At 41.4% G+C, this 16978-nt stretch overlaps 1 protein-coding gene across 1 annotated transcript in view; it reads left to right on the forward strand.

The window, feature by feature from the left end:
* The window catches only part of Tulp4 (TUB like protein 4), a 116582-nt gene that overhangs the window by 2535 nt on the left and 97069 nt on the right, over positions 1-16978 (forward strand). The window contains 1 exon segment of the mRNA XM_021221738.2: positions 8976-10916. Coding sequence (XP_021077397.1) covers positions 10665-10916 — 252 coding nt within the window. The 5' untranslated portion in view covers positions 8976-10664.

Genomic DNA, 16978 nt, shown 5'->3' on the forward strand with positions numbered 1-16978 from the left:
CTTATAGAACCAAGACTACCAGCCCAGAGATGGCACCACCCACAAGGGGACCTCCCCCCTTCATCACTAATTGAGAAAATGCCTTACAGTTGGATCTTGTGGAAGCACTTCCCCAACTGAAGCTCCTTTCTCTGTGATAACTCCAGCTTGTGTCAAGTTGACATAAAACTAGCCAGTACAGCCACCATGGATGTCAGGAACCAAAGTTGGGTTTTGAACAAGAATATGTATTCTTAACTGCTGAGCCATCTGTCCAGCACTCTGATCTTTGTAGTATTCTTGATCCAGGGCAGAGCAAACAGTCTTTATGTAGATGAGAAAGTAGACTTCCGCTGAAATATGTACATTCCAGAGCTCCAGGGATTGTCCAGAACTATCTTTGGATTCATTGCCCATATCACTTTCTTGTCTCTCTTTTAAAAACTTGTTTGACCACCCTGGTTCTTAGCTCATTGCAGTCTTCAAATATTCTAATTACATGAAGCTTTAGCATTTCACATCAAATGTAGAATGGTAATGTAAGGGATCATGATTTGCCAAAGAATGATACCCCAGATTCAAATAGTATATAAAGGAAAGAGTGTTTTATTCTGCAGAAGTCCAGCATGCTGGGGTCACCCATTACCAAGATAGAGAAAGAATCAAGTAAGCTTGCAGGCCTGATTTAAAGCACATTAGGGAATTCCAGGGTAGACGAATTTTATCTTACTCTGTATCTAGGCACTCTAGAGCCATTCCAGAGCCAGGGGTGTGGGGGCTGGAAACTGTTGCTGAGGAATTCCTGGGTAGGTGAGCTTTATCTTACTCTATCTCTGGGCATTCCAGAGCCATTACTGGGGCGTGGGGGCTGGAGCCTAGGGTTTTTTCTAGTAACTGACTTGCCTGGGCTTGCTTGGACTTGCCCAGTTCTTAGGCCTAGTCTCCTGGTCTGCAAATTTGAAGCCTGTTCTGAGGTCAGCCTGTCTCATACCATTCAGTAAGAACAGAGATGGGTAGCTTTGTGGTGACCGGTGCTTGAGCGGCATTGTGTTGTACTGTGTTATCAATGATTTTTATCAGTTTAAGCATGAAAAGTAGCAAAACGTCACATTTCTATTACCTTCCTCTTCCTTGGTAGGCTTTGGTGGATCTTGGGCTTGAGTTGGCTGAGTACATGCTGTTGTGCTGTAACAGGGTTGTTAGGCCAAGCAGACACGTATCTGTCCTCACTAGCATAATGCTTACATATAGCATTCTCTCGAATTTTGTCCTCTCAGTTTTCATAATTACGATCAAGACCATAAATAGTTCTGTGCTTACGACATTTAAAGCTTGATACAAGTATTTTTCTTGTCTTTATATTTCTGTTGTTGATTAATTTATTTTTGAAACAGTTTCCTGTAGACTAGGCATGCCTCTCAAATTCATGATGCTCTTGCCTCAACCTCTAGAGTGCTGGGGTTACAGGTATATGTCACCAAGCCTGGCATTTTATGTAATTTTCATAATTCTTTTTGGAAAAAAATTACTGTTTTATGATGTTATATTATTGATAAATATATGTTGATAAATGATAAATAATGTTGATAAAATATACTATTTTAACCATTTCCAGCATATAATTCAGTGATAGTATGTTCACAGTACTGCACAGATGCCCTACCATACCCCACTATAATTTTATTAAAATGGGAACTGAATTCTGTTAACCTCCTCCAGATTCATTCTGGGTTCCTCATGTTAGTGTTTGCCCATACATGTTTAACATTCTGTGATTGGCTTTTCAAGTTTAGCATAGTATTCTCAGAGTTTATGTTGTACCATGTGCCAGAATTTCCTACCCTGTTAAGGTTGGAGAACAACTATTTATGTGTGTGCCATATTATGTTCCATCATCCATTAGCAGGCACTCTACATGGAGTTTGTGAAAACAGGTGATTGTCTTCAAGTAAATACATAATAGGATATTTGGAAGGTGTGGTTGCCACACTCAGTTGGAAAAGCAAAGCCCTTCTCATCTATGTAGAATGATCAAAGCTAGATTCCACTTCCCTTTGAGACGGTTACTACACTAAGTGGGAGGGTAGGATTCTAGAATGCCCACAGTTGGATTTCTGGTCCTCTGCCATGTCTAGTAGTGACCATCTGTGAGTCTTGCAGATCGCTAAGGGATTTCACTGCTTTTCTGAGTGTGTGTATTGATTTCCAGTCATCTCACTGTGTGCCACTCCAGTTAACTGCCGTGCTGCTTCCCTTCCCCCTTGTCCCACTGCCTGTCACTGGTATAAGAAAGCTCGCTGGAGTTAAAGTCTGCTTCTCTGCTGCCTGTGGCACAGCTAGCCCTTGTATAATGAGGTCGTTGGTCGAGGAGTGTGCTTGCTTGTCTGAATCCAGGCTCTCCTGTATGTTTCTGTCAGGCTGATCTCATCTACTACATTTGTCTTAGTAAGGTAGAAGGCCCATCTGTGGGCTCTTTGTTTTCTGCATCATCATCTTTTATTCCTGATCATTTTAGTGGGAAATTGGGAGGGCCTCGTAAACACACTGGCTTATTTGTCACCTTGAATTTATTCTTGTTTTACTCTTTGTTCTTTCCACTACTGTAATAAAACTCTCTAGACTGAGTAATTGAAAAATAGAAATGTATTGCTCCCATTGCTGGACTTGAGGGTCCAAGGTCAAAGGCTTGAGTAGATTTGGTGTCTAGGGAGCTCTGTGCCTTGTAGTATCTTTATATTGTGAAAGGGACAAGGAAACTTGGAGCCTCTGTCATGAGGATGAAGAGTCATGGCAGAATCACTTCCCAAGGTGCCTACTTCTTAAACTTTTAGAGGTAGGTTTATTTTAATTTATGTGTATTAGTGTTTTGCCTGCATGTACATCTGTGTACCATGCGCATGCCTGGTACTCTTGGAGGTTAGAGGAGAGCATCAAATGTCTTGAATCTGGAGTTACCGATGTTGGTGAGCTGGGAATTGAAGCTAGCTCCCCTGAAGGAGTAAGTGCTCTTAACTGTTGAGCCATCTCAGTCCACGGTCCCATAGTATCACTCTTGAGTATTAAGGTCTTACAACAATTTAGGGGACAGACAAAAGTTGACTTAGACTTTAGCAATTGTGTTTTCCAATCTTACTTAACTCTCTTACGTTTTCATTAAATTCTGTTATCTATTATCTATATCTATTATTATTCTGTTATCTATATACATGTAGATAAAGGTGATTTTTAGGTACTTCCTACTTTTGTATGACTTTTCACCTTGTGATAATATACCAACTGGAATTTGGAATGGTACTGAATAGCACATTTTGTGAGCATCTTAGTTTTATCTTTGCCATTGTTGATTTTAATCACTTTCTGCATTTTGCCAAATTATTTTCTGGAAAGGCAAACCAGAACTGGAGAATAATTGTTGTCCACATCCACAGTGTGCTGAATGACCGTGAGTGCAGGCCACACCCACAGCGTGCTGGGTGACCATGAGTGCAGGGAAGCTACTTCCAGAGCTGCAGTGGTTTTATTTTAAAGTAAATTCCCTTTGGCTGTTGGTTATTTCTCTTTTTGAGTGTTGTTTTATGCTTTATTTAAAAAAAAAAAATCCAGTGCCACATCCATCTGTATACACAGAGTGGATACAGATAATTTTAAGTAAATTCAGTAAATATTAAGAATCAGACATAACTTCTATTTTAACTAAATTAAGTTTCATATAATAGCATAAACAAAAGAGACCTCAAAACATGATGCCTTAATGATTTAGAATCTAAAAATAACCCAGTTCCTAACTGCCACTCTTGAGATTTCACTATTTTCTCCCTTTAAGTCATTTGTTATTTCCTCTAGATATTTTGGAGCCTGAGAACAGTCAAATTTGGTCTTGATTCATTTTTATTCTCATCAAATAATCACATGGTCTTTCCTATTTCACAACCACAGGGGTGCGGAGTGGAAATGACTATTGTTCATCTTGGCAGTGTAGTTCAGTGGAAAAGTATGGGTATTGGCGTGAGATGTTGAATCTTAATTCTGTTACTCATAGACTGGTGAGTTCTGAAAACCTCACTTAATAAAGACCTCACAAATAAGATCTTTGAGCCTTGATGTGTTTGTAAAGTGGTTGTGTTATCTGTAGGAGGCTGTGAAGGTGACCATGGGCCAGCCCTTGGTAATGCAGAAATCCTTAGATCTTGCTCAGCTTCTCTGCTTTAGTAATTCACCATCATATTAAGGCCATCTAGGAAGAAGTGTTATGTCTTGTATTTTAGTTGGAATTGGAGTAGTCCTTCCTTTCTGCATTATTCTTTACCCTACATTTAGAATAGAATCAGAGTGAATAGTCTTCGAATATCCTTTTATTTTTGTCCAGATTTTATAAATGGTAGAATGCCAGTAAAGTAACAATAGCAATGTCCAACATTTACTGACTACTATACGGCAGCCAGGCAATTATTTGTAATGCCTTCATATGTTTGTTTTACTGTTCTCACTCCCCAGAGAATGCAGTCACAGAGAGATCCAGTTGGGGAGCCTGAGAAGCAGGCCAGTGCCCAGTAGGTCTGGCTGCTGATGTGCAGGGTGATCAGCCCAATCTGAAAATAGCTTGTCAGCTTCTGGGGTCTTCAGATTAGGGGGTCTCTGACTATCGGAGCGTTAGTCTGAGACACTGTGATCTCAGTTTGGACAAGGCCCACCTGCACAGCCACTGCACTGGCCTGCTGCTTCTCTGTGGGCGGGACGGCCTCTCCAGGATCCACTATTTATTTGGAGGCCTTATTTCCTTCATTCTTTAAGCCCATCCTATTGCATACAGATCTAGATGTAGAAAAAAGTTAAAATGATTATGAAGTTAAATAGAGTCTGACATAAAGCATTATTTCTATTAAGTGTGTTATTCTAATCCATAGCATTGAGGTTTTTCTAAATTAAGCAATATAATTTGATTTTTCTTTTCTTTCCTTGAAATTTCTCCCTAGTCCTGGCCACTTTTTAAAATAATGTGTGTTTGCTCACATGTATATGCATGAACCACAAGTGTGCCTATGTGTACACAAACCAGAATAGTGTGTCCTTTAAGTTGCACACATTTGTGAGCTGACTTGTGGGTGCCAGGAATTGAACCCAGGTCCTCTGCAAGAGCAGCCAGAGTTCTTAACTACTAACCATCTTTCCATCCCCATCTTCAGTCTTAACACTAGTTTTTAACTTTTTCTAATTAAGGAAAAAGCTAAAGTCAGTGAAGTTTTCTGGTTTGGCCCAGGCTTTTCTTTGTTTTACTGTTGCTGCACTTCCTATGCTACTGGGCCCACAGTTGTATCAAGGTTCTCTCAGCTCTGTCTTGAGTACTTATTGGCTAATGTGTGCAGCATTGATCTTTCACAGAGCAGTTAGTTTGCCTGTCGTCTCCCACCATGTTGGCGCGGCTTGGATCAGGTCCTAGAGTCCACTGACCTGTCTGTCCCCAGTGCCAGCTCAGCCTGTGCTCATGGTGGTTGCTCAGCTCGGGAGACATTTCCTCTTTAAGTGTGCTGCGGTTGCTCTCCTCATTTATTCTTCACTCCGGACGCTCCTTTCTTAGACTCCCTAGCTGCATCTTTCACCTTTACCTGGTGTGGAAAGTTAGGGTTTGCCACTAGATCCGTGTCGCTGCTCTAGAACCAGTGGGGCATGTTTCTCCATAGAGGCATGTAAAAGATAGTTTTAGTATTTGAGTAACAACAGCAAGCAGTAATAAGTAATCTGAGTCAAACTCACTCCTATCCACTACACCAGGGAGAAGCATAAAAACACAGTCCAAGAACAATTCCGTGTTCTGAAGAAACTAAGGTCACAGAATTCTTGTTTTGTTTTCTTGGAGTGTTCTCACAAGCACTGAGAATTCTCCTCATGCAGGTTCATTCCTGGACTGTCTTCCGACAGACCTGTTTCTCTATCCTCATCCTTGCTTTTGTGGCTAACTTAAGTTTATGTCGCTGATCTGTACCTTTCTGGAAGCTCGGATTCAAGTGCTCATAGAATCTTGACAGACCAGATGGAACGTACTTCACAAACTCTTTGAGCCCCCAGCCCATTCTTGTTTCTTTTGATTACTGCTTCACCTTCCTGGGAATTACTTGCAGTAATGGAACTAGCTGGGAATTTCCTCAGAGCTGAGTGTTACCCAGAGAGTTAGCAGGGACTGGACTGGGAACAGAGCTTAGTGTTGGGGCTTGCACCTCCTGTGTAGGTTCCTACTGAGCTATATGGTAGATGGCTTCACTCTCTTCCCAGAAGCTCTCTGAGCAGCAGACCTTGGTGGGCACTTGGTCCTTGCTTGACCTGAAATTTAGCATTTGAATCTCTGTCCCCAGAAATTAGGTTTCAAACCTGGGACAAATGGCAGAGGTGCCTATTAACATATTAAAGCACACCTGGCTTCAGTGTTCTCCCTGCATCCCTCAGCCCCACCCTGTTACTGGGTCCTCCTGGCTGCCATCCCCGATCGATCCCCTACCCTAAACTTGTCCAGCCCAGGGCCGGGCTGCTCGTCGTCGTCCTGCTGCTCTTCCCTATGCAATCCAACCATTTTCTCTCCCCTCTCTGGGTTTCCTAGATGCTGCACCCGTTCCCGCCTCTCCCCCCCCACTCTCTCCTCAGTCCAGGCTGGACTCTTCTTTTTATCTTTCTCCTCCACTCACCTGGGACCAGTCATGTTCCTTTCCTTTTTGCCCCCCCCAACTCAATTAGTCTCGAAATCAGAAAAAAAACCCAAGATCATGCTTCTTTGTAACAAGCTAACCGTAAGGCATTTGCTGGGTGGTTAGATAGATGGATGGGGTGTGTGTTTAGCCTTCTAAGTAACTGGGGAGACAGCATTCATGATAGTCAAGAGAATTATGTATTTCTTATATATTCTATTTTTTCCCCTTACACTTACCAACTTGTAAGTTTGTTGTTGAGAGTTGACCTCAGTGCAGATTTTCATTAGAGGGTTAGTGTAACGGTGATTTTAATTGGTAGCAAAACCAGTTTAATGTGAACCCATTCAAAGAAAAGTCTTTTTCTTGTCATTGTTGGTTGGTTGTTTTTGAGGCAGGGTCTCTCTGTGTAGCCCTGGCTGTCCTGGAACTGACTTTGTAGACCAGGCTGAGCTCTGGCTCACAGAGATCTGCCTGCCTTTGGGTTGGGATTAAAGGCATGTGCCACCAACTCCTGGCAGGAAGTCTTAAATTAAATATCAAATAATTAAAGCTGTGCCAAGTACAGGACATTATATTATTTTTTAAGGCCTTATATCATTTTAAAGTATATTTTTAAATGGTTATTTAGTTCTTTTTCCTTCCTGATTATTTAAAATGTTCTTTGCCTTACTTCACTATGAATTCATATTCTTAGCTTTTGAAACAAATAAGAATTTTAGTTTTTATTATGAAGGTCATTTATTGGCTAGTTTTAGGTCAGTTTGATACAAGCTACGGAACCTCAATTGAGAAAATGCTCTCTGTGTTGGGCAGTGGTAGTGCGCACCTTTAATCCCAGCACTTGGGAGGCAGAGGCAGGTGACTCTCTTGAGTTTGAGACCAGCCTACCTCAAACTCTACCTACCTCTGGTCTACGGAGTTAGTTTCAGGACAGCTAGGGCTACACAGAAACACTCTGTCTCAAAACTGGAAAAGAAAAATAGAAAAGAAAATGCCTCCATAAGATTTGCTTGTAGGACATTAGTTTCTGGGGTCAGAGATCCAAATTTCAGATCAAGTAAGTGCTGAGTGCCCACAGAGGTCCGCTGCTCTGAGAGCTTCTGGGAAGGGTAAGGAAGTCTGCCATAGAGCTCACCATCTTAATTTTCTTAATTAAAGTCTATCCCATTGTGGATGGTGCAATCCCTGGGCTGGTAGTCCTAAATTCTGTAAGAAAGCAGGCTGAGCAAGTCATGGGGAGCAAGCTCATAAGCAGCACCCCTCCATGGCCTCTGTATCAGCTCCTGTCTCCAAGTTCCTGCCCTGTGTGAGTTCCACCCCTGACTTCCTTCAGTGATGAACTACAGTGTGGAAATGTGAACCAAATAAATCCTTTCTCCCCAACTTGCTTTTGGTCATGGTGTTTCATTATAGCACTAGTAATCCTAAGGAGGACAGTTGTGAAAATCATCTGGTGTTAAAAGATTCCTTCTATTGCAGTTACACTTCTCTGAGTCTTGATAGAAGTGACAGTTTGATCACTGTTGTCTTTGCAAATTGGTTCAAATAGCAACACAGGGAAAACAGCAAAGAATGATCCAGTGTAGTGGTTCTTACTGTGTGTCAAGACGCTCTTTCAAAGTGTTGACCGATCCTAAGGCTATTTGCATATAAGTATTTACATTACAGTTCATAACCATAGCAAAGTTATGGCTATGAAGTAGCAATGAAAATAATTTTATGCTTGGGGGGTCACTACAAAATGAGAAATTCTATTAAGGGGTTGCAGCCTCAGGAAGGTTGAGAAGAACTGATGTAGGAGTCTGTAGCTAGTAGAAAGGTCGAAGGCTGAGTAAACAGCTATCCTTCCTCAAGGCGTGGCCCACCGGCAGAAACAAGGCCAAGGCGGTGGCTGGCCATCAGAAACAAGGAATATCCTTCAATGATGGAGAAAACAAAACCCTACAAATCTGTTAGCTTTTCTGGGCTTCTCTTGAGTTTCACTTTTGAGAAAGCTTGTTCAAACCAAGTTTTCAATAAGGGAATGTACCATATTGAGAGCCCAGAGTTTTAGAAAGGACAGCGCAATATCATCGGCAGGTTTAATGTGATAGTATGTGGCAGAAGACTCTTCCTGTTACGTTTTCTTAAGTTCATATTCATTACCTGAATTTTACAATCAGTTATTACAATCAGTGGCTTTATCAGATAGTTTTAATATAAAAAGTCTTTAGTTTCAGGTACAGTACTTATTTATTAGAACTTGATTTGCTACTTAAAAAAAAAATATATATATATATACATATACATATCCTCTTTTTTGTCATTGTTGTTTTACAGAGTTGTAAGAGACCATCCAGGACCTTCCAGTCATGAATAATCTGATGGCTCCTGAATTAACCGGGAAAACAAACATATCAAGTGCCATTTGAAGAGTGTGTCTATATATGTAAAACCTTTTCTCTACATATAAACTTTCCCATAAGAAGACATTCTGAATTTTGCAACTGATGAAGATTAAGCATCAGATGGAACACCTTTACACTGTTGGGGTCAGGAGCCCGTGGAGAACAGTCTCTCATTAATGTCAGATTTTCCTTACAGTGCTCATAAGCAAAAGCAAGTTTGCAAAAGAAAAAAATTGCACAGATTAAACCTAAAGAATACCACTCCAGTGTAAAGAAGGAACAGACTTTAAAACTCTGAATTGATACTCAGTAACTTTTTCTGTGGTTGTAGCAGGAGTGAGGGGACAGATCTGAAAAGGGACAGATTCCTTTGTCTTCAGCTATTTGAAGTTTTTTTATTTATTGTTTATCTTTTTTCTTTTCTGCATATATATGCTATTTTAAAATACTAATTGGAACTGTCAGTTACAAAATAAATATCAAGAAAAGCCTTTTTTGGCCCAAAGATGTGAACAGACTTGCAGGTGAACAAGAAGATATCTTTTGGTAAAGCTTGGAGCTGGTCTTGGGAGATGGTACATCTTGGAGAACTCTGATACACACCTGGGTGGCTGGTTTATTTAATAGACAATTCTAAGATTGCTTTTTTCATTAAGATAGAAGAGTATGTGATTTTTACGAGTGCAAAAGCAGAGAAACAAGAGAAAGGAGAAACAAGCCTGCAGCCTGAGTCTGTGTAAGCAAGAAGTAGGGCCCAACTGAGGAAATGACTTGGTCCATTTAGATAGCAGTTTATTCATCCTCAGTGACCCGCTGGCCTCCACCTCTGCTGAGGGAAGGGCTTTGCTCCAGTCTCTATGGCACTGAGAGTTGTTCCAGCCCGTGGAGGAGTCATTCTAGGGAGCGCCGTGTTCCTAGGGACACAGGGCCAGGTTTTGAGACAGGAAGCTTCTGGCTGTGATCAGTGGGGGAAAGAGTGATTTTCTTGTTAAAACTGACTGTTGTCTGCATGAGCTCTGGTCTGACTTTGCACGTTAGTGTGCCTTTCCCCTTATGCAACCTTTTTTGGCTGTACAGCAGAAACTTGCCTAGTTCAGAAAACGTGCCAGAGGGTGGCTTCAGAGGGAAGATGATCTTGTGTGATCATTCTTTGCATTTGAACTATTGAATAGAAAAATCCAGCTAGAGGAATTCTTACCGCCTTAAGTTACTTGAAATCTATGTGTTTGTAACCCTTTGTTTCTGGAATTGCATTACAAAAAAACTGGAATCTCAGGCTGAGAATAACGAGGCTGAGTAAAATTGAAGAGAACTGCCTCTCCGGTCACCAGTAACAGCTCTTTCTCCAAAGGATTGGCATGGTTTCCCCCTAAGAACTTGAAAATGAGAATGGACTCCGTGTATTTTTAGGCATTACCTTTCGTAGCCGACTGACGTCTTTTATAGAAGAGTTTTTTCACTATGCGTTTGGTGGATCTTTATAAGCTATTGACCTAATTGGACTCTAGATCAGTTGTAACTAAAGGAGAAAAAAAAAAAACAAACCAACAGAACCCAACCACAAAAATAAGCCAATAAAAGAACTTGGTTTGTTAAAGTGAAATACTTCATTGAGAAAAGTATGTATGCAGCAGTNGAACATGGGCCTGTGCTTTGCAGCGATTCCAACATCCTCTGCCTGTCCTGGAAAGGGCNTGTTCCCAAGAGTGAGAAGGAGAAGCCTGTGTGCCGAAGGCNCTACTATGAAGAAGGATGGTTGGCCACAGGCAATGGGCGAGGTGTGGTGAGGGTGACTTTAACCTCAAGTCACTGTCACAGAGATAGGAGTACGCCACAGAGAATAAACTTCAACCTGCGAGGCCACAACAGTGAGGTGAGCTCTGACCTGTTTGCATTTTCTGTGGTCACTTCTAGTGTTCTTTTTGAGCCTCCTCCCTGGCCCCAAACTTCATTGCGGCTTCTTAGACTTGGTAGTAAGGGAGACTTGGTACTGTAAATTCTGTTTCCTGTGTGCTGCCAAGAAAGATATTAAGGTGAGCACAGTTCAGAGTGCCCTGTCCTTTCATAAGTAAGTCACTTGTCCCCTCTTTCCATTTTCTTCTTCTCTCCTGAGAGTAGCTGCTGCTTCTCTGTAGGCAACAACTGTTGGAGGATGGCCCCTGTGGGTAGGTGCAGGGCTTTCTGATTAGGGTGGAGAATCACATTAGATAACCCTAGCCTGCCCTGTAGTTTTCTGGTTTTCGTGGTGAAGAAGTGTATGTTCTATTCCATCCTACGGCTCAGTGTGAAAATCAGAGTGGTGTTGCCTTCTTCTTCTCAGTGTTCAGCCAGTGTGTTTCTGGGCCGATAGCTTAACACCTAGCCTGGATTCATTAATTTGTCATGATCCATAATGTTTTCACACTGTGTAGGCTCTATTGTAATGTTTTGTGTATTCTATACAAAATCTATACACAGGTTCTTCTGGACTTCGAAAGCCCATTCTATGTGAAGTTTATTGTACTATTTGTTGAGGAATGCTTAAGTGCTAACTGCTGTGTTTAAAAGAAGACCGTGTGCTGGGCGGTGGTGGCGCACACTTTTAATCCCAGTGCTTGGGAGGCAGAGGCAGGTGGATTTCTGAGTTCGAGGCCAGCCTGGTCTACAATTTGAGTTCCAGGACAGCCAGGGCTATACAGAGAAACCCTGTCTCGGAAACAAAACAAAACAAAACAAAAGACCATGGCTGATGTTTCTTGCTGAGTGTTTATTTGTATAATATCATGAGCATATGCTTCACTGTTCAGTAGCTTATTTGAGTATTTCTTATGATGAATTTGTGATGATTTCAGGTATCTTAAAATGTCATTAGATGGTTATGGAAAAGTAAGAATATTTTTGATTTATGTGTCTTAATCCATTTAAGGCACTATAACTAAATGCCATAGATTTGGTAGTTTATGAACAATGCAGACTTGTTTCCCACAGTTCTGGAGGTTGGTCTGAAGTCTGGGTTGCCGATTTATAGGGTTCTGTGAAGACATGTACACTAACGACTATTGGGAACAGGTTGAGAAGTCCTCTGGAATCTCCTGTGAGAATACCAATCCCATTCATAAGGGCTCCGCTCCCATGACTTAATCCTTTTATTAAAGGCCATGTCTTGAGATTATGTTTTAACTTAGTAGTTTAGGGAGGACCTCAGCATTCATATTTGGCATTATAACTTCTTGTCTTACATGTCAGCTCCCACCTAATCAATTATGGAATATTCCAGTACTTACAGGTACCTGTGGCTTCCTTCTCAGACTTTACACTCATCTTAGTCCATTCTTGCTGCTGTAATAAAATATCTTATATCAAGTACTTTATAAATAACATAAATTTATTGTTCATAATTATGAAAACTTAGATTCCCAGATCAAGGCTCTAGCAGGTTCACTGTACATGCCCGAGAGCTTATTCACCACTTCATAGATGCCCTTTGGTGTACTGTCCATCAGGTCTTTGATGGAGGTGCTACTGTACTTGAGTAAGGCATACCCTCACTGAAGGCCAGCCCATGTTCTTCATTATGTACTCTGTCAGACTTTGTTTTACTCACTATAATCTCTGAGGTTCATCCCTTGTTAGACTGTTAGATTGTTAGACTGTTCTTTTAAACTGGTGTTATTTTCCATAGATATAAGTACACATTTTGTCCATTCTGTTGATGAACATTTGAATTTTGGATTTCTTCCAGTTTTTGGCTCTTATAACTGCTGTGAACATTCATGTACAGTGCATAACTTTTGGTAGAGCTGTGCACTCACAAAGTGGAATTTCTGAGTCATAGCATCGGCATGTGTTTAAAGTAGAAATTGCCAAATAGTTTTCCAACGTGGTTATACCATTTTACACTCCAACATCAGAATAGGAAAATTTCAGTTGTAAAGCCAGGTTGAGATTCTGCTTCTCAGTGTGAGTTTAATTTACTTAAAACTTCCTTGCGAGTTTGAACTTTTCTTACTAAAAATACAATTTCAGGAATTTTATATATATGTGTGTATAATATTTTTTATTAATTCTTAGAACTTTTATACAGTGTACTTTGAAGAATTATATTTTACGGATACTTTCAAACTTACTACAGTGGGGACACAAATATCCCCCAGAAGCATAATCTGGTTACTGTTTTAAAGGATACGTGATGAGACTGTGTGACTCCACTCAGTGTAGTCTGCTCACACAGAGTCATCTCAGTCTGGGGAACATGGTATATTCATGCAGGTTGTTGGGGTTGTAGGACAAGGCTTTTGGGTTCTGTACTGGCTGGTTTTGTGTGTCAGCAACTCAAGCTAGAGTCATCAGAGAGGAAGGAGCCTCAGTTGAGAAAATGCCTCTTTGAGACCCAGCCTTGTGGGACTGAGCAACTACTAATTTCTAGGTTTAATATAGAAGCTTACACAATTAAAAAAAAAAAAAAAAAAAAGGTGTCAAAGAAACCAACCTCCTCTCGGATGAGTATGTAGAACGTTCAGCGTTTCCAGCACCATGTCTACCTTCATGCTGTCATGCTTCCTGCCATAATGATAATGGGCTAAATCTCTGAAACTGTAAACCAGCCCTAATTAAATGTTTTTCTTAATCAGAATTTTGTCAAAAATTTTGTTTACTAAAAGATGGCCTAACTGAAAAGGAGTTGGGGTTGCCTGATACCCCTTGGCTTAGTGTTGATAAAGGAAAATTTTCAGATTCAAGTAAATTGCAGTGCTAGAGTATGCTGTGTAAAACCTAGTCCTCAACAATGGGAAGGCCCAGAAGATGTGCTCTTCACGAATCCTATAAGAACAAACTGGTGAGAGGGGTACCAACACATGTGAAGAGTTTTGTTGTCCTTTTCCTTGTGCCAGAGGGTTGGGGATGCTGCTGCTCAGTTGGATGAATTAAATGCAGTGGGTTTAATTGGGCCCCGGGGTAGCAGGGGCCAGGTGGCAGCGCTGAATCCACCGAGGCAAGGCGATTGAAGTTACTGTAATGGGCAGTATAGACAAAGCAATGTTTATAATAGCCTAACCTATAATGGTCAACACAGGCAAAGGGAATTTGTTGTGGTATGACTCGTATGGACCTTTGGTTCTGGCTAACCAGTCATGGAGTTTCCACGCATGAGATAGATGAGAAGCCTACTGCATTTTTGTTTGATCTGTATAAGCATAAAATTTCTCTAACAAATGAAAAAAAGGCTACATTGGATCATGGCAAAAGGCAATCTTGGCCAGTGAATTAATTTCCAGACTTGAGCCAATATGCAGACCCAGAATCCTGGGAATAAAGGGGCTGCCAAGTTCCCCTGGGGAGGAATCTTGACATGACACCTAGTTCTGCTGTTAGCCGTTCTCCAGAGGGATCCAAGGATAACTGTACACTAGGGAAAGGAAATAATCAGACTTCCTAGGATCTATTCGATACTGGTTCTGAATAGATGCTGATTCCAGGAGATTCTAAGAAACATTGTGGTCCTCCAGTTAAAGTAGAGGCTTATGGAGACCAGATGATTAACGGAGTTTATCTGATGTTCAACTCATAGTAGGTCCCCCAACTCATCCTGTGCTTATTTCCCCATTTCCAGAATGTATAATTGGGATAGATATACTTAGAAGTTGGCAGAATTCTCATATTGGTTCCCTGACCTGTGGAGTGAGGGCTAATATGGTTGGAAAGTCTAAATGGAAGCCTTTAGAGTTGCCTCTGCCAAGGAAAATAGTGGATCAAAACCAGTATTGTATCCATGGAGGAACTGCAGAAATCAGTGCCACCACCATCGAGGACTTGAAAGATGCAGGGGTGGTGGTTCCCACCATCTCTCTTTAACTCTCCCATCCTGCCAGTGCAGAAGACGGATGGGTTGTAGAGAATGACAGTTGACTATTGAAAACTAAATCAGGTATAACACTGATTGCAGCTGCTGTACCAGATGGAGAATCCTTATACTTGAGCAAACTAACACATTTCCTGGTATGCAGCTATTGATTTAGCAAAAGCCTTTTTTGCAGTACCTGTCCATAAGGACTGCCAGAAGCAATTTGCTTTCAGCTGGCAGGGCCAGCAGTATACTTTTACAATTTTACCTCCGAGATATGTTAACTCACCTGCCTTGTGTCATACCTTAGGTAGAAGGGCTTATACTTCCAGATTGTTGCTCACCACTGAAGGAAGTCAGGACAGGAACTCAAAGCAGGGCAGGAACCTGAAGGCAGGAGCTGATGCAGAGGCCACGGAGAGGTGGTGCTTACTGGCTTGCTTCTCATGGCTTGCTCAGCCTGCTTTCTTACAGAACCCAGAGCTATCAACCAAAGATGGTACTAGCCACAAATCACTAGTTGAGAAAATGCCTTACAGATGGATCATGTGGTCCAAGTGGTAGATCAGACTGCACAGCAGCCTTCCCCTGTGCTTTTGAGGGTTTACAAAGTATACGTTTCCAGAGGAAGTCCATGGTAGGGAGTACTTAGATTTCCCAAGACTTATTAAGGTATAAAAAAATCATTTGTACTTTTTATTTCCTTTTTAAAACTACTGCACAGTGTGTATCACAATTCCAGAAAGAGCAGGAATGTCTGGATGATGAGAATAATCTTTTAAACTCAGTTCTGTGGCTCCGTCGTGCTCTGTGGTGAAGACGCAAACCAGACACCTGCTCTGTATATTGGGCACAAGGATGACAGAAGATCTGAAAACACTTTGTTGTTGATTTGTTTCAAAACATGGTTTCTCTGTGTAGCCTGTTCTGTACACCTCAAACTCACTTTTTTTTTTTTTTTTTAACCAGTTAGGTTAGTATACACACAAGGTGAAGGGTTTTACTGTGGCACTGAAAACTTTTAGAAGCATTTTGCAGAATTTAATATTTAGTAATGTATACACTAATTTAACTAAGCAACTCCATTCCGTACTAAAGCCAGCAAAGTCCGAAGAGCTTTTGTCTCTTAGAGGTTCTTGGTAGTTAGTGATGCTCTTCCCACTTTTTTTCTTGGTTCAGAGATCAAGCACTCACTGCACCACCGCTGACCTGTGCTCCTTGGGACACAGTGGAAGGAGGGAGACCACTGCTCCCAGAAGGTGTCCACTGAAGCACACGCTCCTACATGTACATGCATGATAATACAGCTTCAAACATTGCCACAGCTAACTCTATCGCCTTCCTTTATAAGGCCATGCCTGAAGACGTGTGTGATAGCTGTCGTACTGCGCTGATCACCAGCGAGTGCTGTAGAAAGCTGGGCGATGGTATACTGTAAGCCTTTGTCTTCAGAGAAGCTTTCTGGGCAGTCAGAGAGTGAGTTACATACCTTGAGCTGGTTTTAATGGCTGAATTATTTGAAGATCCATGCTGAGTTGGACCCTGCGGGGCTTTGGCTAGACAGTGATGAAGCAGGAACTGTTTGGGCCTAGATGACTTGGGTATCACAATGGCTACCATTCAGTGGGTATAATGTTGCTGATGACAGTTGACTGATATGCCCATAGTTCTTCATGTGTTCTATGTTCATTACTTTTTAACCCTTATAACAACTCCCTGTGACTTAGTATTTACCTTCCTATACAGTCTAAGGTCGTGCAGCTCAGAGATTAGACATCTTAAGGCCACAGGGCTAGATGATGGTGGACTTGGGATTTGAATTTATTTCTGTGTGTGTTTCCTGCTATCTGACACTCTCCCCATAAGGTAAAATGAGATACTGTGCTGAGCAGAGAGATAGTGATGGTTGTGAATGGCAGTAACAGGGGCCTTGGACAGTTCAGTGAAATGCCGGAGAATAGTGGAGGGCAAGGCTGGTGTCAAGTGGGCCAGGCATACGCAGCTAAAGAGCAGTAGGAGCAGTTTGTGGGAGGGAAAAAGTCATCATTTTCACAAAAAAAGGTTCAGAAAGCAAATGTGAATATAGAAAGTAGTATGTTGTTTAGTGCATTTAT

Source organism: Mus pahari, chromosome 21, assembly GCF_900095145.1.
Source record: "Mus pahari chromosome 21, PAHARI_EIJ_v1.1, whole genome shotgun sequence".
NCBI classification, from domain to species: Eukaryota; Metazoa; Chordata; class Mammalia; order Rodentia; family Muridae; genus Mus; species Mus pahari.